Source organism: Falco biarmicus, chromosome 14 (assembly GCF_023638135.1).
Source record: "Falco biarmicus isolate bFalBia1 chromosome 14, bFalBia1.pri, whole genome shotgun sequence".
Lineage (NCBI taxonomy): Eukaryota > Metazoa > Chordata > Aves > Falconiformes > Falconidae > Falco > Falco biarmicus.
Genome location: NC_079301.1, coordinates 735,291 through 759,810, shown reverse-complemented (window position 1 = coordinate 759,810; position 24,520 = coordinate 735,291). Strand labels below are relative to the sequence as shown.

The 24,520-nt window shown below is 48.5% G+C and overlaps 1 protein-coding gene across 3 annotated transcripts in view; it reads left to right on the top strand.

Annotated features, from left to right (window-relative positions):
* OPHN1 (oligophrenin 1) overlaps positions 1-24,520 on the top strand; it is a 68,155-nt gene that overhangs the window by 13,475 nt on the left and 30,160 nt on the right. For all 3 annotated transcript variants that reach the window (XM_056360200.1, XM_056360201.1, XM_056360199.1), the window contains exons 2-5: positions 7,214-7,309; positions 12,453-12,514; positions 15,182-15,253; positions 24,072-24,173. In XM_056360200.1, coding sequence (XP_056216175.1) covers positions 7,214-7,309; positions 12,453-12,514; positions 15,182-15,253; positions 24,072-24,173 — 332 coding nt within the window. The remainder of the gene's footprint in view (positions 1-7,213; positions 7,310-12,452; positions 12,515-15,181; positions 15,254-24,071; positions 24,174-24,520) is intronic.

The following is a 24,520-nucleotide window of genomic DNA, read 5'->3' as shown; positions in this document are numbered from 1 at the left end:
TGAGTTCAGGTAATGGCACAGAGGGCAGATAACCAGCTTGCAAAGCAACAGGCCACTCAGCAGGAAGAGTTACTGAAAAATGCATTTGTACTTGAACTATATAGCCCTGGTCTTTTCCCTGGAGCCTGTGCTAGATCGACTGAGATAGTAAAAGATGAGGCATTTTGTAAAAGACTGTCAATAAAGGACTGATTAGAAATGTAAATATATAACAGAAGTATTAGACATTCAGTAAATTCCTTTGCAAGAGATTTGTAAAGTACAGCTAAATATAGCAAGTTATTTTTAGAAGTTCATGCTAGCCATTTACTTCTGGCAAGTGGAAACCCCATATCAGTGTATGAAGAATGACTTTTGTAAAATATATCAGTATTTATGAATCCCCACAGCATCCAGAAAGCCTTCAAGGGCACTTGCAAACAACTTGCCACGGGTTAATGCAGAGCATCATCTATGCTGTACTGAGACATTTTTTAATTACCTAATGGTAAGCATCTCTCGTTTATGGAGCAACAGGAGTGCTGTTTTCCTCCCAAGATGCTTGTGTAGATTTGGGACTACCTAGAAGGCTGACCGGAAGATTCTTTTTTTCCCTCATCTGAAAAAAATCAACATGTTTTTGTGTTTGAGCAGCTGTAGAGAATTTAGGAGTGTTCTGTGAGTCAGGACTCATTACTCACGTTCCTAATGGCACATCTGGGCTCAGTCAGGGCAGCTTCATGTATTTCAGAGTCAAGGTATTTTGGTGGGACAATGTTTGGGGACTTCATGCGGTTAGCATACGATGCATAAATACAAGAGCTCAGAGAGAATATGGCCCCTTGGCCAAACAGTTTGTGTGTCAGCTCATAAAGCTTTGCTGCAAGTACAGAGAATCCTCTGGAAGTGGTGGGTCGGGTACCGCATCCAGAACCCTATCTCCAGGGTGGCAGTGTGGATATACTTTGTCTCCTTCATGATGCAACTCCCTGGGAAATTCATCAGTGGGGGCTGGTAACAGTGGGCACATTCTTTTCCCTTCAGGGATCATAGCCCTTTCTTTTGCACACTGGAGGAAAAATGATATTTCTCATGTTCTGCACGTGCCATTGCACAGCTCTCCACAAGGAAGTAGAAAATGTTCTGTAGTGACTAAGCAATGGGAAGCAATTTAGGTGCATCCTCAGCTGCTGTGCATCAGAGTCTTGCAACATTTCCCTGAAAAAAATGAATTTCCAGAGCTCAGATCCTAACCCTAAAATTTGTCTTTGGCTTAAAATACTCTTATTTAAGTACAGAATGAACTTTTATTGTCTTTTGTTTGCTTATTTGAAAGAAAAAAATGTGTGCGGCTGGTTTTGATATTTCTGTTTTCAAGCTTGAGAAGAAGAAAGCAAAATACAAAAATGGAGCTTCTCCTTACATTTGGTCTGTTTATTTTCATTGCCATAGCTCAAAATAGTTTTGGATTTTCCTTAGGGATTGTTGAAGCTGTTTTAAGTTGCTCCATGCAGGGCACCTTTGCACTATGGCTGGGTGTTTGTGCAGGTACAGAAGCTTAGGAGTGGCTTGTTCCCCCACGATGATCTCTGCTGGCTGCTCTCCCCCTAACTGCCTCTGCATTAGTGCAGGCAGGGAGACCAGTTAAAGCTGCTTCTCACCTTCCAGTGTAGGCAAGGGCATCCCATCCCCTTCCCGGGGATGAAACAGGGATGCTGTAGCCCCATCATTCAGCTGTTCATGCCTCGCTGTATCTGCCCTCATTTGGAATCCAGTTAAATTAAGGACTGCATTTGCTCTAGAAATGTCACTGGCCAATGATTGCTATGGTGATGAGGTGTGGGATATTGTGTTTTATTTTTTTCTCCTTAATTTGCAGTGCGATACACAGGGAGCAATATGTGACTGAGGAGTAGACAAAGGCCTGCTGAACCTGCTGCCCATTTGGCCCCTGAGCTCCTGGAGGAGCAGCAGTTCTCGCCTGGCTGTTTCCTGGGGAGAAGTAGAGCTGGTGCTCGCTCTACCAACTGCTGCACAGCTAACAAATGTACTGTAACTGGGTCAGCAAGGGGATATTTAGGTATGAATAACCTGTGTGAGGGTACTGGCAGGCTGGTCCTGGCAGGTGTGAAGTGTATACTCTGCAACCGCTCTTCCACACAGGAGGAGGTTTTTTGCTGTGGTTTTTTTTTTTAGTTTATTTCTAAAAATCACGCTGCTCCCTCTGCATCTCTCTTGCATCCAACATCACATTTGTCCCTCTGGTTCTAAATGAGACAGTCCAAGCGTGGCCCCCATTTTCTGGTGCACAGAGATCCTGGTAGTCCCCATCACTGTCACCAGTGTGTTGTCACTGGTACTTCTATTTCCACGTACTCAGGGATGTGGTTTCCTCTCTTGGCAAGAAAGGACCATTGCAATCACACAGACAGAAACTTGGAGAAGTGGGGCCCTTCTCTGAGGAGTGTAAAGCTAACTAAAGATGTGCATCTGTGACATCTTGAACATCGCACACCTTCAAGCAGCACCACCGTGCCTCATTCTCCAGCTGTGTCCGTTTGTCCCCATGGCAGCATGAGGTGGTGTGTGGGGCTGCAGCCCCTTGTGGGATCTGTCCTGTGGCAATGGTTTTCTTCTGTTTTAAATTCTAAGCATTGGTGTTTGGGGGGGAAGCGGAACCACAACCTGGTTTAGGGCTTCTGGTTGTAATCGGTGGTTTTTCAGAGGCCTGTGGCTTTTGCAAAGATAGCAACATTTTTTTGTTTGTGGTCTTTGGTTACTGATGGTTGCTGTGAAAGGTTGAAAGCAAAAACCTAGCAGGAGTTCTCATGAGCAGTCTGTGGGGCACATCCTCAATAGCTGCAGTCTCTAGAGGTGTGTTTATATATACATAAATACAACCAAAAAGTTCTTTGTGTACCTCCTAAGACTAGCGTGGCTGTAGCTGGCACTCCTTCCCTCCCTCCTGCCAGGCACAGCTTGGCTGGGGTTATTCTGTGCAGAGAGATGGGAGTTTATTTTTACTAGAAGAGTAAATTATTGTAACTGCAAATTGTGAAAGTTGGCATTGCTTAATGAATGCTGTAAGGAAGAAGAGTCCTAGAGGATTCCTGGTCAAATTCATTTTGGTGCATTTCCACAGAAACAGGCTGAGCTGTACCAAGAGCAGGCAGGGTCCTTTAGGGCTGCCGGGCAGTGCTGAGGCTTTGCATGCCGTTTGAGGTGATATCCCTGCCTTGGAAGCACAGTGTTATTCCTTCAGTGACAGTCTGGCTCTGCACATGCATTCCTGGTGCTGTGTGAGCGGGGCAACCCTGCAGCTGCCTCTCTCCAGCCCGGACCCTCTCCCTCCTGCCAGGCTTTGGGTGTGCAAAGTAGGGGGCATTTTACAGCCATGTGTTTGTATTGGGAGGGAAAAGATTTCTGAGTGGCTGTTAAAACAAGGGAGAATAAGGGCTTATCTGTCCCAGTGTGGAGATTTAGCCCTGTTTTTCCACACAGCTGATCTCTTCCTGCCCAGCTCCAGCTGCTGACCTTGGTGGCCCCTTCCAGCTGTCACGCTGCTTTCCTGTGGCCATGGCTCATCCCTTTCTCCCCAGCCACCACTGTCCTGGCCCATCCCCTGGTGTCACCGTGACGCAGGCCAAGTGCCACCGAGGGAAGGGGCAGTTTCTTGATGAGTGTCTCTGAGCAGCATGTGGCGATGCTCTGCACCAGGCCCTCGTGCTGTCCTGGCTGCTGGGCCCTGCAGGGACACAGACCCTGGCGTCAGCATCTTGTGTTCCCTCGGCAGCTGCTGCCAGCTGCACCACTGTGGCGGGGTCAGCTGCCAGAGTGGTCCCTACATTAATTTCCCAATAAACACCCCATCATTATAACACCACCCATAATATCGTAGCAGTATCTGATGCTGCCTGTCCTGCATGTATGTATATATATAGGATTTGTTAGAAGCTGGTGTTCAGCCAAGACTCTGTACGTGTACAGGGACGAGTCACGTTGGTCTGTAGGAGTCTGGTTTCCATTAAGCGCTCCGCAGGAGCCACGCCAGGCGTTCGCAGCACTGGCTCTCCCTCTGGCTTGTCCTCTCCTTTCCTAACCCTACATCTTCCACAGTTTTTTTTTTTTCTGTGGTGTGGTCTGCACAGTGCCAGGTGGCTTCCCTGGCCACCCCAGGGATGGCCTTGGTGGCTGTCACCTCGGTGTGGGACAGCAGGGATGGCCATCCACCTTCAGCCACCATTAGCTCTGGGCAGCGCAGCAGGGTGGAATGCACATGATCGCTGCTGGCAGCTGGGGTTTCCTATATCCGACTGCTGAAGGTGGGGATGAGTATGGCTCCCCGAAATAAGAATTCCTTGTCCCAGGCAAACCCAAACAGCACTGGAGTAATTAAGGGGCGCTCATTATTATTTTTTTTTTCCCCACTATGTAGCTAATGTGAGATGTGGCTTATAGCATGTCCACTTGGATTTCCTTCTGCTAGACAATTAGCAGATAAACTTTCTGGCCAGTCAAAATTTTCAAAGGAAAATGTACCTTAAATCAGCTATACTGTTTCTTTTTTTCTGGTTAAAATAGATTGTGTTTGGATTTTTCAAACCTTTGCCCTACTCCCTGTTACTATAAAAGCAAAAGGCAAGCAGCTTGCCAAGGACCATTTCTCTGATGCTGGGGCTAAATGCTGTGCTGACACACACGACGGAAAAACGGTGCGTGCAAACCCTCTGTCCCTGCCAGGCGCTGTGAGTGGGATTTGTGTGTGCAGCCATGCTCCTGGCTCACAGGGATGTACACAGCCAGAGCTGGCTGGTGCCTCCTCACCACCCCCGCAGCCAGCACACATGGAGGGGACAGACAGATGCTGGCTGGGGGTGTGGGAGGGTGGGATGCGATGAGCCTCGGGTACCGCTGGCTTTTGGACGTGCTGCTCAGGGACTTGGCGCTGGGTTCGGTGGGTGTTCAAATGGAGTGATTGAAGTTCACCCACTAATCAACGTAGCCAAGGAGCGAGGAGGGGCTAGATGGGGGCCATCAGCAGCATCCAGGGAAGATGATGAGGGTTTGCAGAGAGATGAACAGATTCCCCTGAGCGACAGCCGAATGAGACCCTCTGGCCAAGCCTGAAGCGAATGCTGAGGGGACTGAGAGCGAATTATTTGCTGAGGTTTTCCATCAAGTCAATGACATCATTCTGTGCTGGAGTTCACCCATTTACACACTCTCAGCCCCCCAGCAGCTGTGGGTAAATAGCGACATTCAGGCCTGAATCTGCCCATTCAGGAACAAAGGTCTGACCCATCAGAGGAAACTGCTGAACGAGGCTTTTGAGGGGAAAACGGGGACTGTGCACTCTGAGGCTGTGCTTCTCCCCACGCCAGGGACCTGGCTGTCCCCGCATGCCATGCTTGCTCAGGGGCCCTCGAGTGCTCCTGACCTAGGGACAGGGGAAGCAGAGCAGTCTGGGGACCTGTCGGGATCCTGCACAGGCCACTTGATTTTTTTCCCCAATGCCCAGTTCAGTGTTGTCCAATTCTTCTTTCCCCTCCGTAGCAGTGTTTTGGAAAACTCCATGTTTGCCACCATGGTCATAAGTTCTTCTGTCACTGAGTCTGCAACGGAAAAGAATTAACAAAAATATACACAGAATCACCATTTTTCTCAGGCTAGAAATGCAGGGGGGTAGGCTGTACTGTGCAGACACAGTTCCTCACTAATTCAGATCTCATTTTTGGCCATTACTTTCCGCCTAGATTTTAACAACTGATGCCGAAAATGATGGTGCGTGTCTTAATTTTTTTAGACAAACAGACAAATTAAAAAAAAGCACCCATGTGCACAGAGTTGCTCTGTTGCAGCAATCTTTCCCCTGGTTTGGCAAAGCAGGGGACTGTGAGCTGGTTGCACGTTAATGCCTGTGCTGTGATGTCTGCTACACTTTTGCAGTTTCCTGAATTTCAGAAAGTGCTGTCTCCAGTGGATCCCCCCAAAGGAATCCAGCCTGGGACTGTGCCTATAGCTGTAGTCCAAAATTAGGGAAAATAGCAATGCAAATCAAAGTATAAAATTATTCCTTTACTTTTGTTTTATTGTCTACACTCTATTCCCTAAGGTTAAGCAAGTTCAGCCTCCTTCTGTTTGTATCTCAGGTATTTGCTGTTGGAGAAAGACTTAACGCCCCCAAAAAGCACATAACTGTGCAGGAAGATGTGGTTGGTGTGAGACTATCAAATACATTGCATCTCCCTCTTGTGCTCTGCCAGTGGGAAAAGGACTTGGTTTCTTGTGCAGTGAAGTGTTACCTGTGGCTGTTGCAGCTGTCACCATATGGGTGATTTTGGCACTGGGGTCTGCTGCATTGTCACTGCCCCGTCCCAGCGGCAGCTCCTCTGCCAATGTCAGCAGACGCCTTCACAACAACGAAGCCACTAATGAAGCTGTGAAGCAGCCGCACAGGGCACAAAGACACAAAGGATCCTTTTGGCTAGAAAATTCTGTGGGAAGTCCAAAAATAATTTGGGCTGAGCTACAACCGCCATCAGGAAGTGTCTTTGCTTCAAGAGTGAGCGTTTCTTCACCAGCGAGACAGGAGCAGGTCCCTGGGCCATCTGCAGATTCTCTGACGAGCATAGCTTGAGCCCCCCAAGGGCCTGCTTGTGTCTGTGACCCCCTAAAGAGGAGCAGTTATTTTGAATCCTGTCTTCTTCCCCACGTTTATCTTCTGAGTCTACAGATTCTCCTCCCGTATAATGAAAAAATTTACTCTGAACAGTGACAAGCCTGTCTGACAGCCTCTGTGCTCTGAGGAGCTGTGCAGATGCATGTGTGGCACCGGGGATATCTACTTCTCTGGAAACGTTCCTGCAGGGCTGGTGAATGCTGCATGTGAAGCTGCATGTTTTCCTGCAGAGGAAACGTGTCAGTGTCTCTTTTTGTACGTAGCAGGACATGAGGCTATTGGTCGGCTGTTTGTATGATTTGGTGCATCATTAGTATTGCAGAAGCATTTTCAACAACACTGAGAAAGAAAAAGAAAACAAAACAAATGCTCTCTGCAGCCTCTAACGGATATTAACATTGCAACCTCTTCTGAAGTGCTTAAATTCATAATGCATATGGATTTTTCTAACAGCCTCACTATGGTTTTGTTCCATTTAGGCTAAATTTCTAAGACTTGCTGCTTCTGTGTAACAATTGCAAAAATATACAGTCTTACTGCTCTATTCTTTTCCAGGTTACTCATCGGCAGTACAGAAATTCTCCCAGACTTTGCAGTCATTTCAGTTCGACTTTATTGGTGACACACTAACGGATGATGAGATTAATATTGGTAAGTCTTCTTTTTCATCCAAACTTTCAGTAATTGAGAAAGTCTATTCCTTCTTTAGGTGTTTGCCTGTGCTGATGGTTGTTAAACAGCATCAGGAGCCGGGTTCCTCAGATGCTAGTCAGCTATTCCATTGCATATTTTACAAAGTTGTACTTTCATGGGTAGAGTTTCACATTCCCAGTTCAGCGGATAATTTGTGGAGGTTTTCCATAGCTCCAGCCTTGCTCTGTGCTGCCAGGCACTGGGGAGGATGTCAACACGATGCTGGCATCCCAGCAAGTCCTACTTCCCAGTGCTGCAGATGGAGTGGGAGCTCATGTGGCACTGAGCATTGGTCACAGCTCCCCATCCAGGTGGGTGCTGCTCCTAAAGCTACCTTCGCTCTCTGCTGAAAGCGCCTTACAAAAACAAAGCTGCCCCGTGGTGCCCTGAAAAAGGGACGAGGCTGCAAACTGCTGGGAAAAATGAATGGCTGGATGTGGTGTTGTGTGGAAAATAATCACCAGTCTCTGCAGCAGGGGAGCCTGTGGCATGAGCATTGTACTACTTCCCAAAACTAATCTGTTTCGGGATTAGCAATGCTAAAGCCGTTTTACATCCCTGCCAGCCTGGTGCAACTGTGCAGGTTACACAGCTGCTAGCTGCACTCAGGGAGCTAAGCTGAATGGCCTAAGTGTCCTAAACCCAGTGCTTTTCAAATCAACCCTGCTCTTGGCTTAGCTAGTGCTGTTGCATGGCCAGGGCAGGGATGTGGGTGCTGCAGTGGTGGCGGCAGCAGGGCAACTGGCAGGAGGGACAACAGCCCTGAGGGTCTGACCCTGGCCCATGGGACAAAACCCTGGGGGAACCTGAGGGAATGGGGCTGCCCATGGTGGGGGGCACAGGGCGTTAGCCAGGCTGCTCCTGGGGGCAGAACATAGGAAAAAGAACACCTAAAAAAAGTGCTTTTGTCAGTCTGTTGTTGAAGAGCAACTGCAAGTGTGATATTGCTGATGTCAGGTCTCTCGGCCATCATTGAAAGGGGAAGGAAGTAAAGCCTGTTCTCTGGGTTTTATTTAAAGCAATTTAAAGCAGATTGTAGCTTGCCCTTCAATATCTGGTTTCCTTTATGGAAAGTCTCTAGGTGAAGCCCGCTGGAAATGAGTCAGCCTCCAAATCTAATGTCAAGAGAAGTGCTGAGTTTCTGAATGCATCTGAATAAGGGAGGGGAAAACATTGCCTTTTAAAAGCTCCTTCTGGGAGCAGAGGGATCTGAAGCAAACAGCTGCCCAAGGAAAGGAGCATCCCTTCTCCTGGCTAGAAGGGACAAAGCTCGACATCCCATGCTCTTGCACTGCCTGGCTGTGGGAGGGGAGCAGAGCCCGGTGCAGTGAGACAGTGTGGTGGGGCCGTGGCACTCGTCAGGCAAGGAAGACTGCTGGAAGTGGCAGAGGATAATAGGGGGATTGCAGGCAGAGGAGAGCAAGAAGAGATCACAGCAAATGTAAAACACTGTGGTGAAACTGTGTTTCTCTACTTCTGTTTTTGTTGGGGAATATTTGCTTTGCCTCATCAAGGATTGGTCCCTGGTTTCCCCTGTGAAAAAACCTGTGCTGTGTTCCTCCTCCCACACCAAACCCTGCAGTGTCTGCTGGGGCTGAGCCGCTTTGCAAGGCTCTCTTATTCCTGCAACAGTAGCAGGGTGTTGACATCTCCATAGCAGCTTCTGTCTCCTGCAAGGGTTCCAGAGACTTGTGTGGGAGCATAGGAGCTTGTTTGATGTGCAGGATATGGGAAAGAAGCAAAACATTCAAAAGCACTTCTTATCATACTTCAGGGAAGGTGTTTGATCTGTAAATATAACTGGTGGTACACTTCTTTCTTTTTATGTAGGCAGAGGGCAGGCTGACACCTCTGCATGTCAGGTGATGTCTTTGAACACTGCAAGTGTGGGTCATGACAGACACTGGATTGATGTCGTCAGTTGTGAGCAGCGCTTTCCCCCAGAGATGTTAATAGTTACAGACGCACCCACCTTACACAGTGGCTGCGGTCCCTCCTTTAGACACCTGTGTGGGACCCAAATCAGCAGCTCCTTCAGAGATGAACGGAGCAATGAAATCGGATGGCATGTTCTGTCCCTCCCAGGCATGGGAACCAGAAATCTTCTGGTTGTAAGCAGCTGATGTTCCTGGCATGCTTCTGGCCTGGGCCAGCTGAGTCACTCCCAGGTGGTTCCCAGGTGTGGCTTGGCAGGCAGTGGTTGCAGACAGCCTCCCTGCTCTGTTCTGCAAGGGTTTGCAAGTGCTGACCCAGGCCAGTAGCATGGGTCCACCCCAGTGCTCTTGGACACTGCTGGCCTGGCAGCAGGGTGTAGCCTGAGCCACATGTTTGTGGTGCAAGGACAAATCCAGTGGGTTGCTCTGTGACTACAGACAGGAAATGTGTGCATGGGCTCTTCCTGTACAGCAAAAAAAACCCAATCAAAACCCATCTAGTGCAAATTTTAGGCACTGACATTTTCGCTGTAAGTTCAGGGCAGGATTCTTTTTCTCCCTGTCATAATTCCTTTCCTGGCTTGGGCTCCTGGTGTCTGCACACACTTCAGGTTTTACATTGTCCTGAGTAACCACAGTGAAAGTCAGCATGTCAGCCCTTTGGTCAAATGTAATGAACTATTAGGACATTGCATGTGCTGGGCTTTGAAGCTCTTGCTCTGATAGAGAACTCAGAAATTACTGACTCATCAAGAAGGTTATGTTTTGATGATGCCAGCTGAGGCACTGTGTCACGAGGCTGTGGTTTTTCCTTTCTGTGTCTGTCTCAGCAACTGCAGAGTGAAACCTCTTAATGCTGGAAGTTTGTACTCGCTGGCTGCGCAGCAGCATTACAGCTGTTTTTTAGCAGAAGGACAGGTATTCCTCCTAAGGTGCCAGCTGTGGATGAGGGGAGAGGGCCCTCAGCTTGCAGGTGGAGCACAAATGCATCCTCTTCCCCTATCTGTGGTATGAGCTATTACTGTACATGCCTCACTATAAGCCTGATTTGTTCCTTCATGTGTTATCCCTGCCAAGCCAGGCATGCTGGAGCTCTGGATGCCATCCTGCTCAAGAGCTGTGATGTCAGCCAGGTGCTTCTGAGGTTCTTTGGTTCATTCTCAGACAGTCTTTAAATTGCTTACCAGTTTTGAAGTGCTTCCGTGTGCTTCACAGCCAGTGCAGGGTCTGAACTGCAAGCCTAAGAACTCCTGTAGGTTTTACAAAGCCATTTTGTACTTAACACAGGGCAGAGCAAGGGTGCTTATGAAGCTCACTGGACCGGTCCACAGCTTCGAGCCAAGTAGGGTGCGGCTCCCACTGCACAAAGGTGGTGAGTGGCACTGTGGGAACCTTTGTGAGCCAGCTCCCAGGTAGCTCCTAGGTTTGGTGCGGCAATTAGGTTATTCCCCACAGGCATTCAGCACACAGCCACACTGTATGTGTAGGCAGACGCTTGCCCAGCCTTGTCTTACAGCCTTCTGGAGAACCAAGACTTCTGTAGTGCTTCTCATTTCAGTGCTCTTCTGGTGAGAGAGGTTTTCTCCTCTGCCACAAATTCAGCCCCTTCCTGTGTTCTCCTGTGATGGGCAGAGACAAGGACTGAGTGTTCCCTCCTGGTGATAGTCCTTGGTGTGGGTGTTACAGATTTGCTAGTAAGTTAGAATTAATTGACTTTATTTGATTTTATAAAATCATTTTTAATAGAAGTATAGAGGGATAAGAAATATATTTTGATGAAACTTGTAGTTGCACAGTAAAAGCTGCTATGAAATCCTTTGTACAGTCCTGTACCAAGGCCAGAAGAATGGGCTAGAATCATTGTTTAAAACTTAGGTAACAAATTTGGGATTTTACAGATTTCTTTGTATTTGACTAGTCTTCTGTATGTAGAAAGTGTATTGAAATGTCAGAATATAGAATTAATGGGAACTGGGGAGAGTCGACTAGAACAACTTGTAGTTACCTGCCAAGAAACCGTGAACTTTAGTAAAAGGTAATTCCGGCAGGGGGAGATCGCGACCACTGACTCATATACCACCTACCCAAATCGTACTCCAGACCCATTTCTAGACTTTTCTAACCTTTACTGCACAGAATCGCATATAGGAGGAGGGTGTGTTAATGATTTTTGGGAAATATTATGATTATGCATTAATATTTAATGAATATGTATGAATAAGTTCTGTATATGGTGTATGATTCTGAAGCTTGGTGTGCGTTGATCGTGAGGAGACTCGCTCTCATACCCGGCCGTCAATAAAGAAGAGTCTGCTTATCTATATCACATTGGTGTTGATAAGTTCTTCATTCCGAGATTTCGGTGACATGGGGAGACCCCACCACTCCTACCTTGTCTTTTTTTTCCTCCCAGGCTAAATAAACGTTGTTGTTTCAGTTTGTTAAAGGACAGGTTTCATGTTATTTTTGCTGTAGTTGGACTCTAAGAAGTGGTGATCAATGAGATATTTTTGTTTAATTTTTAACGTTTTAGGGAGTGATGTCAATGTCTATAACCATTTCTACACCTGCTGCCACTCCTTTGTAGGTACATGGACTTTGTGCTTCTTGTAGCTGAATGTAATCTTTGTCATTCTGGGCTGTTTTCATTTGACAGATTTGTCTTGGTCCTAGCAAGCACCTGCAGCTCTTCCAGCTTGGGCAGAGGTGCCGGGCCTGTTCTGGCACTGCCGACAGCCATCCAGGCAGCCCCATCCTGCCCACAGTCCTCCGCTGTGGCAGAGCCTGTCGTGTTGCGGTCCCTGCTGCCCCAGGCTGCCCTTTCCTCTGTTTGCCCCTTCCCTGCTGCCTGCCTTACCAGCTTTGTAGCATAGTGCCTAATGACAGATAATTAACATTGTCTTCCCTTCCCAGGGCGCTGGCTCCCTCGTTGCTCCAGCCGGGAGGCCCACCTCCCCAGTGCATAAATCAGTACTCCTCATGGCCAACCTTCACCGATGTCCTTGCCTCACTCAGTTTCTGCGAAAAGGGGCCACCTCTTCTCCATTTTTTGGCAAGCCTTTAGTTGGTGATTCTGGGGGACAGCCAGATTTGGGTACCCTAACGTGTGTCCTGTGCTCCAGTGCCACATCACGGCTCCACTGACCAGCCTCTTCTTTTCTTTACAGCTGAGTCCTTTAAGGAGTTTGCAGAGCTGCTCCATGAGGTAGAGCTGGAGAGGTCCATGATGGTAAGATGATCTGAAATGTGCTCTGGTAATTACTGCCTCGTCACAATGTTTAAATCCTAAATCACGGCCAAATGGCACCACATACGTTGGTGTGACATTTCCCATCAGAGGGAAGCTGGGAGCACTGGAAGTGTTGTGCTTTGAACCACAACTGGTTCACAGTGCCATGGCCATGGGCCCTGAGCAGCAAAGGGGAGGTGCTGGGCAGGGAGGGCAAGAGGTTGTCCCACTCAGTGTCCAAAACCTCTCCTGCATGCCAGGAAGACATGCAGTCCCAGGATCCTGCCATCTGCAGCAGGTTGCTCTGCAGAGCCAGGTGTGTTTGAGCTGGTAACAAGCTGGTTTTGTGATGAAACAAAGTGTTAAAGAATAAGAAGCGTGATGTGTTTTGAGCATCATTTTTGCCAGGTGCAAGCACGCTGGTCCCCTCGTGCCCCTGCTCTTGCCAGCACAGCTCTGGTTGGGCGACATGCTGCCTTCAGTCCCTTGCTGCATTGTGCTCTCTGCCCCTCCACAGCAAGTGTTGGCTTCCCGTTTCACTCCTAATTCCAGGAAATACACGAAGGTTAGGTTTGGTAGAGAGCTTTTACAGCATGCCAGGAATGTGCTGCTTGGCTCTGCTTCCCTCTGCCTCGTGCAGCAATGAGAGCTCGTGCCAGGCTGCTGGCTTGGCCAGTGCCGCAGGGGTGGCTGTGCCAGTGGGATGCCACCAGCCGCTCTGCAGGTCCACAGGCAATCAGGGAACAGGATGAAACTGGTAAGAGGCTGGACGAAATCATTAGGGTATTTCTTTATTAGTTACATCCCAGGTACAATGGCTCCTTTGGCAGTGGATAAGTGGGTCGAAGGAATTGTTTCGGGGATCATGGATGCTCTCCAACTTTTCTAAAGATATTTTTTTTCCCCCTCCACTTGTAGGACCAGTTCTTTACAGTAGCTCACTCAGGAGATTTCATTGTCACCGTGTTCATCAGCTTTAAATTACCTAAACAGCTGTGGCAGTGTAGTGTTGTATCCCCTTCTCTGGAGCATGGGAGAGAGCTTGTTGCAGTAGAAGTGGGGATGGGAAGAGACTGCAAGTCATTTCCCTGTGTCAAGGTGGAGTTGGAGCCAGTGATACAAACTGGGGTGCATTTGCTTGTGGATTCATGGAGAGGGAGCACAGAATATGTCCCAGGAAAAGCATCTTTCAGACATCTGACAGGACTGGAAGAGACACGCGCTGGCTTTCCTTTTTCCCTAGCTGTCATTGTTATTCTTTTGCCATGACAGATAACCTGCTGTCATTCGTCTTCTTGGCTGGATCTCAGGAGAAGGAAAGCTCATCATTTATTTGAGAGACATGTTGTTAGAGCCATCAAGCTCAGTGCTGTTTGTGGTGAGAAACGCCAGACCATGAGAAAGCCATGGTGGGCAGCCAGCCCCAGCCTGCTGCAGCCCTGCCTTCTGCTCGTGTGAGCTTGCGGCCTTCATCACACCTTCTCTGAGAAGCAGCTCCTGCCCGTCACGGTCTTGCTGAGCTCTTATGGATTTTTTAGCATTGGAAAACGGCTCATTTCAGGACTGCAGCAGCCACTTTCTGACAGTGTACTCACCAGTATGAGCATCTGCTGTGGTCACTGGGAGATGCTAGCAACTGAGCACATCTTGCCTCCAGAATCTTACCCATCACAGCTTCACATTAAAGACAAGGGCAGATGCTGTTGTGGAAAGCAGGGCTAGTGCAGTGGTGTGCCTTGGTGGCAGGAGGGAGTATGACAGGTTGTCTGGAGCAGAGGAGCTGGCAGCAGCAGCCAAGGGCAGGCAGCTGCAGCAGCATGTCTCCTCTGCTTCCTTCCCTCCTGTCAGAACAGGCAGGACAGCTCGCTGCAGGCAGGGACCCAGCTGAGCTGACAAGTAAGTAGTCATCTGCAGTGTGCTTTGAGAATATATTTGGTTCTGGTTTGTGCTTCGTGGAGAGATAAACAAACAGCCTTGCCTCCTGGGGCTGCTTCTGGAGAGGGCTCACCCAGCAGCCAGTGTACTTTGAACATCAGTTCTCTCAGTCCTTCACATGTGTGATACGGACAGTGGTTCTTTTAAAATGGGGTAGGGGGCAGGTGCTGTCACTGACAGCATCGTCCTGCTTGAGCTGTGGCACAGGGGCCACGCACACCATGCTTCACCAGGCGCTTGCTCCAGTGTGCCAGTGACACACCACATGGCTGGGCTGGGCCTTGCAGGCCTGTGAGGGTCCATCCTAGCTTTATTCTGAAGCTGGAGAAGCTGGCAGGGACAAAAGCTGCCTTGGCATAGATAGGACTGTGAGGGGACCAGTGTCCCAGAGGGCTGCTGCTCTGGCAGGGGGTTGATGGGGGTAACACAGCATTTCAGGCAAAGGGCAATGGCTTGCCATGCAGGGAAGGTGACAGTGTGGGGGAAACCTGTCTGTCATCTACAGGATGTCCCCCAAAGCCTTGTGTGCCATGATTGGGGTTTTCTGTGTATTATAGATGGGGAAAAGTGGGTACGGATGGATTAAGTGACTTCACCTATAGACAGAGAACAGGTTTGCAGTCAGAGACATTAAAATCTAAGAGTTCTTGGCTTCTGGCCCTGATCAGCCTCTCTTTAGGAGGAAATTAATCTGTGTCTTGTAATAAAACTCTTTCTTTCTTTGCTCTGTAGGTACAGAACGCTAGTGATTTGCTGATCAAACCTTTGGAAAACTTTCGGAAGGAGCAAATAGGGTTCACCAAGGTAAGGCTTGCTTGTTTGTTTTGAATTTAAACAGATTTGATTTCTATTGCTATGTTTAAATTCAGTTTTTTCTCCTGGATTTGGCTTTTTTGTTGTTGTTTTTAAAAAGTAGACAATTGTACCATATTTTGACTTCATGCTCTCAGAAACTTCCCCATTTAATACTGGCTTTTGGCTGCTGGCACGAGATAGTCCATGCTGCGACTTTTAGTCTGATTTTTCAATCATAAGAGGCTCCAAAACCTTTTCCTGAATTCTTTGGGTTCTCTTCTGGCCTAATTCCAGCACTGTCTCCATCCTGAACAAGGAGTGCTTGCTTCGACCGGTGATCAGGGTATACTCCTTGCTGCTTTCTCTCTTTTCCCTTTGTTCATTCAGTGCTATTGAGAATAAGTTACTTTCTTCAGATAAGCGTATGTTAGAGCAGGAGGGGGAGAGAGCAGCAGAGGCTGGCAGTCAGAACTTTGTTATAGTCATAGGGCTTTTGTTATGAAATATTTACATAAAGCATCTAATGAGTCTTTCAGATGGACCAAACTTTTAAAGAAACAAACTATAAAAAGCAAATCCTGCACATAATGAGCAGAAAAGATTATTTTTCCCTTGTCTGCTATCAAGAAGTCCAGGTTCCACATTACTCGGCAGCAGCTTGAAATGGGGCTGGCTCTGAACCAGCTCAGAAATGGAGATGTTTTGGAGAACACTTGGGGCTTGGATTCAGCCCAGCCCATCTGGAGTCTTTGACGTTTAATAAATACAGGATTTGAGAAAAGATACTTGGTCACCATCCTGCCCTTCAGAATCCTCCTGTACAACTGTGTGTGTAGAACACCTCTCTGAGAAGCCACAGCAGCAGCGTGGCAAAGGCGGCAGCCGTTGGTCTGGTGCTGGTGAAGCTGCCTGTGCTGGTGGGTTTTGCAGCAGGCCTCTGAATTACAAGCATGGGGATGTGCCCAGGGCTGACAAGAAACGCCCTCCTCATTGATCTGTCTGCATTAACGGTAGGGCCAGCACATATTTAGAAAAGAGTCACGGGGAAGGAGTCATGGGGACAAGGTCAAGCTTATTTTCCCCTCTGTGTTTATGGAACACTTAAGTCAAGAGGGCAACAGTCTGCAAATGTTAAGATGACAGTATTAAAGTAGCCTTCAGGCTGTTTTCTTCATGGGTAGCCCTTGAGGTGTGTAAGGATTACTTTGTCTACAGCTGGAGCCTCTGCTCCCAGAGCCATGCTGCCTCCCACCCCGCAGGTTGTGTACCCTGCCTCCTGCTCCAGAGCTGGCCGGTGCCTGGCTGGCAGGCATGTGTCTCAGCATGGTTGGTGCTGTAGTGCCGGAGGGGCTCTGAGCACTGACATGGATTCACCTGGCAGCTTACAGCCCTTCCTTGTTCCCTGCTCATGGGGCAGGGTCGAGGCGTTGGGCAGTGACTGTGGCAGGATGCTCTTCAGAAGCAGTTAAAGGTGGTGGAGGATAGGGACTCCTTGCTGTTGGCTTGGAGTCTTGGTGGTTTGGCTCTGGTTTTTGTTTCTTATGAGGAACGTGAACTGCAAAGGTGTCAGGGGCACCTCACTGAGAAGAGGGCTCTGCCACAGTTCAGCAGAAGTGCTCACACACAGGAGCTTGCTGGGGAGCACTTTGCACCCCACCACAGGTGTGCCCAAGGGGATGCACGGGGAGGTAACACTTCCTCTGATGTCATCCTGCAGCCTTGAGTGGGTGCAAGTTTCAGAGCAAGCCGCAGTGTGCTCCAGACCCTTGCCCTCACCTCTGATGATTTCCTGACAGGAGCCCGCACTACACCACTGGCGCAGGTCCCGCTGGGCTGCATCCTCTGGGCATCGCCTCAGGCACAAAGCCTTCCTTCACTTGCCAGCCTGCAGAACTCCTCCGGGTCATTCACATCCCGCAGCAGAAGGCATGAAATACAAATGAGGACTCCTCACAATGGTGCTCTGTCAGCAAGGCACCCCCCTCCATTTCTGCTGCGCCTCCACTGACTGGCATCATCCGAGTAGATCCTTCCTGATTTACACCAGGGGGAGAGAGGCTGGGGCCAGGCTGTGGAGCAGACCAGAGACATGACACAGAGAATTTGTGCCCTCTGCTTCATTTCCCTTATTTTGGCAGAGCTGCCTTCTGTGAGATGTTTTCTGTTCTCTTTTCAAGATGCTGAAACCAGATAGGAAGAGCCTTTGAATTGGGTCTTTGTGAGGACTGTGGCTGGAAAACAGCCAGTCAGTCTGACTAAGACATCTGAGTCTGCATTAACCCATTTTCCTGGGGTTGAATGGAGTCTCCTTGGTCAGATGGTGTGTTCCCACATAGGGGAGCCCCCGGGTGTCACTAGGACCTGCTGCAGCTGCCCCCCTCCAGCTGCCTTCCACTGTTAGGCACAGACCCATGGGTTCATTGCTCTTCCCGTGACTTGTTGGTAGAAGTTTGTATGTGTAGGCATCAAGAATAAAAGCAGAGGATCCAGGATTCCCCTGAGCTGACCTGTTTCTCAGCCTGGCCCCTGCCCCCTTACTTTGCTCGAAGTCTAAAGAGACGGTAAGACTTCATGGCTGGGGGTGCAGCATTCATTTGGTGAGCATGTGAAAGAACCAGCGTGATCAACGCTGCAGTGAGCACTGGGAAGCGCATGGATCGTATCAGGGAGGTGCAGGCATTATTAAGGGAGAGCGCCTGGGGTGGTCTAAGTTTTCATTTCACATTAGCTCATATTCACGAGGCTAGACTGTGCTCGGTCCACACAGGCTATGAACTCAGTGGATTCTGTGCCACATGCCATCTCTGTTTGGCAGAAGCTGTCTGGGTCCCAGGCGTGCCTGGTGAAGCCGTGCCTGACTGTGAGGTTTGAAAACGAGAGGGGTAGCTTGTGTGGTGATGGAGTCCTTGTTTAGCAAGGGAAGGAGGGGTAATTACAGGGGTGTGCTCACTACAAACGGGAGTGGGAGGCAGGATGGTAGGACTGGTGGTGACCCGAAGCCCCAGACGAGTATGGTGTTATTTAGTGCACATTCCTTTTGATCTACAGAGCTGTGTGGCAGTGATGCATGTGTTTTGCAGCAGATGCAGCTCTGCAGCAGCCCAAGGAAAGCCCCTCCTCACCTTCTTGCAAGGCAGATCCCCTTGGCGTGGTGGGGCTGAGCTTGGATGCTGCCGCAGGGGCCCCGCACACAGACAGTGCCTGTCCCTCCCACCCTGCCGGCAGCCCCTGGCAAAGCCCTTGGCTTTCAGCTCACATGTAGGCAAGCTCTGTTCTGGGGTTGGGGTACTTCTGTTGAGATCCTTGCTGTGGTCCATAAGTTTAGGAGGATTTGAATAGAGAAAGCTTTTTTTTTTTTAAAAAAAAACAACAATAAAACCCAAAACAAAAATGAAAACACAAAGCAAAACAAAAAAAGTCAGAGGGGAAAAAATTGTTTGACTTATTGTAAGTTGCAGGAGGAATGTTTACTATGCTCTGGGATGCTGAATAAATCCAGTGTTTTTCAAAAAGTTCTTACATAGGAGATAACATGTATTCCTAAAGCACTTAGTTAATTCTGTTGTTTCATTAATAATAATTTTAAAAGAAAGGAAGGACAGCAAGTCCTACTTGCTTTAATCTTGGTGGAAGCAAGATCACAGGAGCATTTGAGAGAACATGGTGGATGAGGGAAAAAGACCAGGTTAAATTAGTGTGGTTTTATAGAAATGCTCTTCCTACAACCCTCAACAGCATTTTACTTCTCAGAAATTATCTTTTTTTTGTATTAAGTGCTGATGCATCATAAAAATTAGTTAAACTCAGGCATGAAGTGTTTGTTTCCATATGAACATATTTCTCTTTTCTCCATTTCTTCCCTCTGCCACTTGCCAGATGAGGCTGCAAGCTGAAGCAGAGCCTACCGCCCATCTCATCCTGTTAGGTGCTTTCCAGCAACAGCTTGTGATTTCCCCAAACTGATTTGGGGTTTGAATTTATTCAGTGCTGTCTTCTTTAATGAGTGATGGTTAACACATCACTGTGTTCATTACTGGGCATCCATGTTGTGAGTGTGGTAGCTCTGCTGTGATTTCAGCAGGATTATTGTTCCCTTCCTCAAAACAGGGCAAACTGAGGTAGAAAATGCAGCAGGAGTACATCCATTTAATATTTACATTTTATATTTAATAATTACATTTAATATTTCAACTTGTGGTGTTTTCCAGGCTCTGCTCAGAGCCACATTGCAGCTTTGCTCTGAGGAGGCAACAGGAACAAGGACATGTGGGCAGGGGTGGCCAGGGGGGACCCCAGGAGCACCCAACACTGACTGCGCACCCATCTCCTGTTCATGTCCTGCTGGGTGCTGATCCCCCACCTGAACCTCTGCAGGTGTGTTTGGAGGCAGAGGCTCCCAGCAGGCAAAGAGTTTTGTTGATTTTTGGGTTGTTCTTCTTTAAGAAGAAGAGAAGTAGCCACTTGAACTGGGCTTCTTACTTGCAGCTCGCTCTGCCTCTTCTTGGATGGGAATTTCAGAGGATCCTAATTAGCAACTAATGGTTAAGAGAGAGTTTTGGCAAGTCCATTTTCCCCTTTCCCCTCTAGTCCTCAGCTGCTCCATCTCTCACTCAGGCTGGCACTGAGCAGCAGCCAAGGGGCTCCAGCTTTGCCCTGCTCCTGGCAGCAGCGGCTGGTGTACAGGCCAGGACCTCAAACACGCAGAGCTAGCCAAAGCTGCTGGTGGATTGACTGCCGGACTGGGCAGCCTGTGCTTTTCTGAGGACTCCTGCTCATTTCTGGTTAAAGCAGTATCTGCTGAAGCTTAGAGAGCGAAGCTTTTGAAGAGCACCCTCGTTCACTGCTGCACAACTCTGCCTGCATTCAGGTGCAAATGGCTCGTTTTCTCTTGATGAGCAAATAAATGAAAGTTGGGTGGCTTCTTGGGCTTGGCAAATCTTAATGGGAAGGTAATGCTGTCCTTTGCTGAATATTCATGAGGAACTAATTTGTAGTCATGTTTCCAGATTGTGCTTCAGTCTGGGTGGTTTTTCTGTGTTGTATTTTGTCTTGGCTAGCTCTGTTCAGCAGCCAACAAGCTGTTAGAAGCCTTGGCTTGACAATTCAGGAGGGATTTGTAGTTCATCCTTCTGCTTCTCAGTTATATGTTAATTAGCCAGAGTGGGAAATGATTGGCAAACCCCCTTTTAGTGGCCAAAAATGTCATTCTGCTCTGTGCTTCTTTCTGCATGGCAGCAGTTTTCCTGCAGGAGCAAGCCATGCTCTGCACACTGGTGTCCATCTCAGACACTGTTCCTGATGCCCTCGGTCCCTGGGAAGAGCTTGGTGCTCCCCACCCCCAGCACAGCTGCCTGCCCCTGCCTACCCACAGGTGCTAGCAGAGGAGGAGATGCTCCCTGAAGGAGTTGCTGTCTGGCCTCTGAGCTCCTGCTGCAGAAAAAGCTCTTCCATTGCTCCCCTAGGCTTTTTCTTCCTTTTCACTTCTCTTTTCCACTGCAGAGATGACCCTCTGCCACAGGACTGGCCATGTCTTCCCACAGGGTGCTGCCCATGCAAGCTGGTGGCAGAGCTGCTGTGTGGGCCCTGGTTTGTGGTCTTCCTGCAGCTCGTGCAGGCTCATGTTCTTGTGTCTGTCTGCATGGGTGCTGCGGCCACCCATAGCTCGTGATCTCTCCTGTGGGTTCATGGTCCTGTGGCTGTCTGCTCAGACACCATGGACACCCACAGTAACATCACCTCTCCTGGGCATGAGATCTCATCTTGCACGGGAGCCATGCGCTCTCAGGCTGCTGCGTTCCCCTGCCCTGCCTGGCACTGCTCTGCTGCCTGCAGCATCTGCTGTGCCTGGCTGTGGCAGCACGAGGCTCCGGTGGGCAGCTGCTCCCATGCTTTCCTGCAGCTCCTGGGGCAGATGAGCAGCTGCCCAGCCAGAGAATGGATGGTGGAGGGCAGGAGAGGTTGGTCCCTGCTCTGGGCTGGAGTGTGGCTGCCTCATGGCCACTCTACCAGGGTGGGGATGGCTGAGTGGCCCTACACGTGCCACTTGTTAGCATCATGGCAGGAAGGATGCCTGGAGCAGCATCTCAAGTGCAGGAGCAGGACTGGCACCATCCCTTGCTGTGTTGAGAGACCACCTCTGCATAGTTGAGGTCTTGTTGGTGGGGTTCAGAGCTAGCTTTCCATCACCAGGGGATTTCAGGACCTGCAGCCAGTGTAGCCATCCTCTCCGAGATGCAGGAAGCCGGCAGCAGGAGAGGTGTGAGCTGCAGACCCACAGTGCTGTGTCAGCCGCTGGTGCTGTTGGTGCAGCTGTGTTACACTGCATATCTGTGGCCTTGGGGTTTGGTGACTCCTTGTTACAGAAATGAAAACAAGCCTAGGTTCCTGGATGCATTAGGCATCTAATGAATGGCACAGACAGACAATCCAGATGTGTGACCTTACAGACATGGTAACTGCTGCTTCACAAACACTTCTGCTTCTCTGGATTTGGATTTATTTACCAGGGGTGTTCGTCACGAGGGTGGTGTTTTGTTTTTGACAGTCCTTCCTGGCATTGGCTCCGCAGCTGCAGTGCTGCTTAAATTGGGTTTTACCCTTGGAAGACTCTCTGCTTCTCTGCATTTGATATGGATCTCTTTTTATTCTGAGGCATGAATTTGCTAACACAGAGTTACAATATCGCTGATACTACAGAGGATGATACCAGAAGATACATTTCCCTTAAAGAAGCTTGTAATTACAGGGTCTCTGTAAGGCAGTAGGTGTAATTACTGGGGTAAGGGGTTTGCTGATCTAAGTGTGCCCTACTCCAGACAGTTAAATATAAACAGGGGTGATGGAGTTGGTGCCTCTACGTTTTTCCTTATTAATTGTGCTTTCACAATAGCATTGTGTAAGGATTAGAGAAACTGGACTCTCTTGTTGGGTGAGAAATCATTTTCATAGGAAGGCAGCTGGCAGGAATGCTTGTCTGCCCTTTGGCTGAGGTGCCTCCAAGTAACCAGTGTCCACCAACATGAGCCTGGGTGCTGATGGCAAGCTGGAGCTTCAGCAAAGGCTGAGATAGGTATTGCCAGGAGATCTGGCTTAGCTGTGAGTCTCCCTGTGTGCACCCACCAGAAAATAACCTTTCTGCTTCCAGGGGCAATACAGTAGTAGCTGCTGTGAGCAAGGGGCTGAGAAGCAAGCAGATGAATAGGCAGGGGCTAACCATGCTGGACCAAAGTACTGGTTTTGGGAGACCCCAGACATCCTGCTGTGTAGGACATCCTGCTAGACAGACCAAGTAGTCTGTGTAAGTGGAATGGGGACGCAGAACTTCATGGCAGGTGAAGCAACTAAAGAAAGAGAAAGGATTTTATGTAGGAAATGCAGCTTCAAACTTTGCAGTCACTACTGAATTTGTGAGGAATATAACTAATATCCACCAGTCTGGCAGAGTCCATCTGCTCTGTTTTGTGGTGGCGTTGGTGTTTGTTTATTCTTGGATTTCTGATTGGGGGCAAGGAAACAGGATGTCAGGGCTTTCGGGACATAATTGTTGAAAGATGCCATTAATTCCACAGGAGCCTGGAACTAACTCTGCTTTCCACTTTCTTGAGCTTTCAAAAGCTGGGCAGGGGATTTGGGCATCCTATACATACCCTGTAGTATGGATACACTAGTTCTCAGCTGCTTGGACCTGGCATTGAGGCTGTTACAGGGCTGGAATTTCCTTATTATAGCAATTTAACTGCCTCTCTGCAATCACTAATGGCTCCATTATCATCTGATGTGGGTATTTGTCAACCTGGCATCTACTCATGGTTGTTTCTTGATTGCCTCTGTGGTTTCACAGTCATTGTAAGGCAAAGCATACAGCGTGGTCCTCAGCTCGGCTCCTCCCTGCATTCTCTCTGGGTTTTGTTCTTAAATGTCTTTTTTTGCTCTTGTTGTAGACATCTACCCTTTCAGGTTTGCCAGTGCAAACAGCTCTTTTTGTTATAGTAGTTCCTGCACAAAGTTTGTTTTCTTAACAAATCATGTTTACATGCCTGTGGTAGGCACCTTTGAGTTGTACAAGTGGTCAGTAAGAACCAGACTGTCTGCAGGGGACCTCCAAGAGGTGAAGGCTCTACCTTGTGTATTGTAAAACAGCTGTGTTTGAGGCAGCATTCCCCTGCGCTGGATTTGGGCTGGGCGCTATGCAGTAAAACTTGTGTGTTTTGACTGCAAGGTTCATGATCTCTCTTTCCACCTCTGCTAATAAAAAGATGATGACTTCCCTCCCACATATTACCCTTCCAGTCATCTGCTTTCATTCTGGTACTTTTCAGAAGCACATGATAAAAGCTTCAAAACGGAGAATTGCCAAACTCATAACAGATCTTTTCTTATCCCAGATGTGTCTCTGACATTATTTTCCCAGTTGTTTCTGAACTATGTGCACCTGAGCAAATGGTGAATAGGTCTTTGATGTATTAGTATGTCTCAAGTTTACTTGACATTGAAGAGCTTGGGCGGGGGGGGGGGGGGGGGGGGGGTGCGGGGCATGGGAGGGAGCAATACCCCATCAGTGGGTCTTTTGCTACAGTGCTAACATGACAATATGTCAAGTGATTGTGCCACGAAATATTGCCAAAGTTTGGTCTTGAGGCATAACGAAATCCAATGATGGCAACGAACTGTGAAAGCAAAGCAAACGGAAAGGGATATCCTGTTCTGGTTGGGTCGACCAGAACTTTTCCATGGGAATACCGCATTGCACAAAATATCTTGGTATTGTTGCATGTTCTTATCTGGAAAATGCCATTAGCTGGTTCTTCTTCAACTCTGGCATCTACAGGAAAGGAAGAAAAAGTTTGAAAAAGATGGTGAGAAGTTTTATTCTATGCTGGATCGCCATTTGCATTTGTCTTCCAAAAAGAAGGAATCCCAATTGCAGGAGGTATGTATGGAGTGTTCTTCAGAGCTGGGTCCAGAAGCAACACCACCAGCTGCTCTAGATCTTACAAAAGTGGGGGAAATCATCCCTTTCAGTAACCAGTTGAAATTGATAAGCAATTAAATCTACCTAAAGCCTAGATTCTCTGAATAAGACCAGGGAATTCAAGACTGTAGTTCTCCTTAGTGTGTTGAATAGTAGTGTAGTGGCTTTATGCATTGTCTTTCCTTGTTCTTGCCCTTGTAGTACAGGGCAGTGACCAGTTATACTGGCACAGCTGGGGATTGGCAACCCTTTCACCTGGCTTGGGAAACTGATCTGGCCGAGAAGTAACTGGTTATTACTCTTTT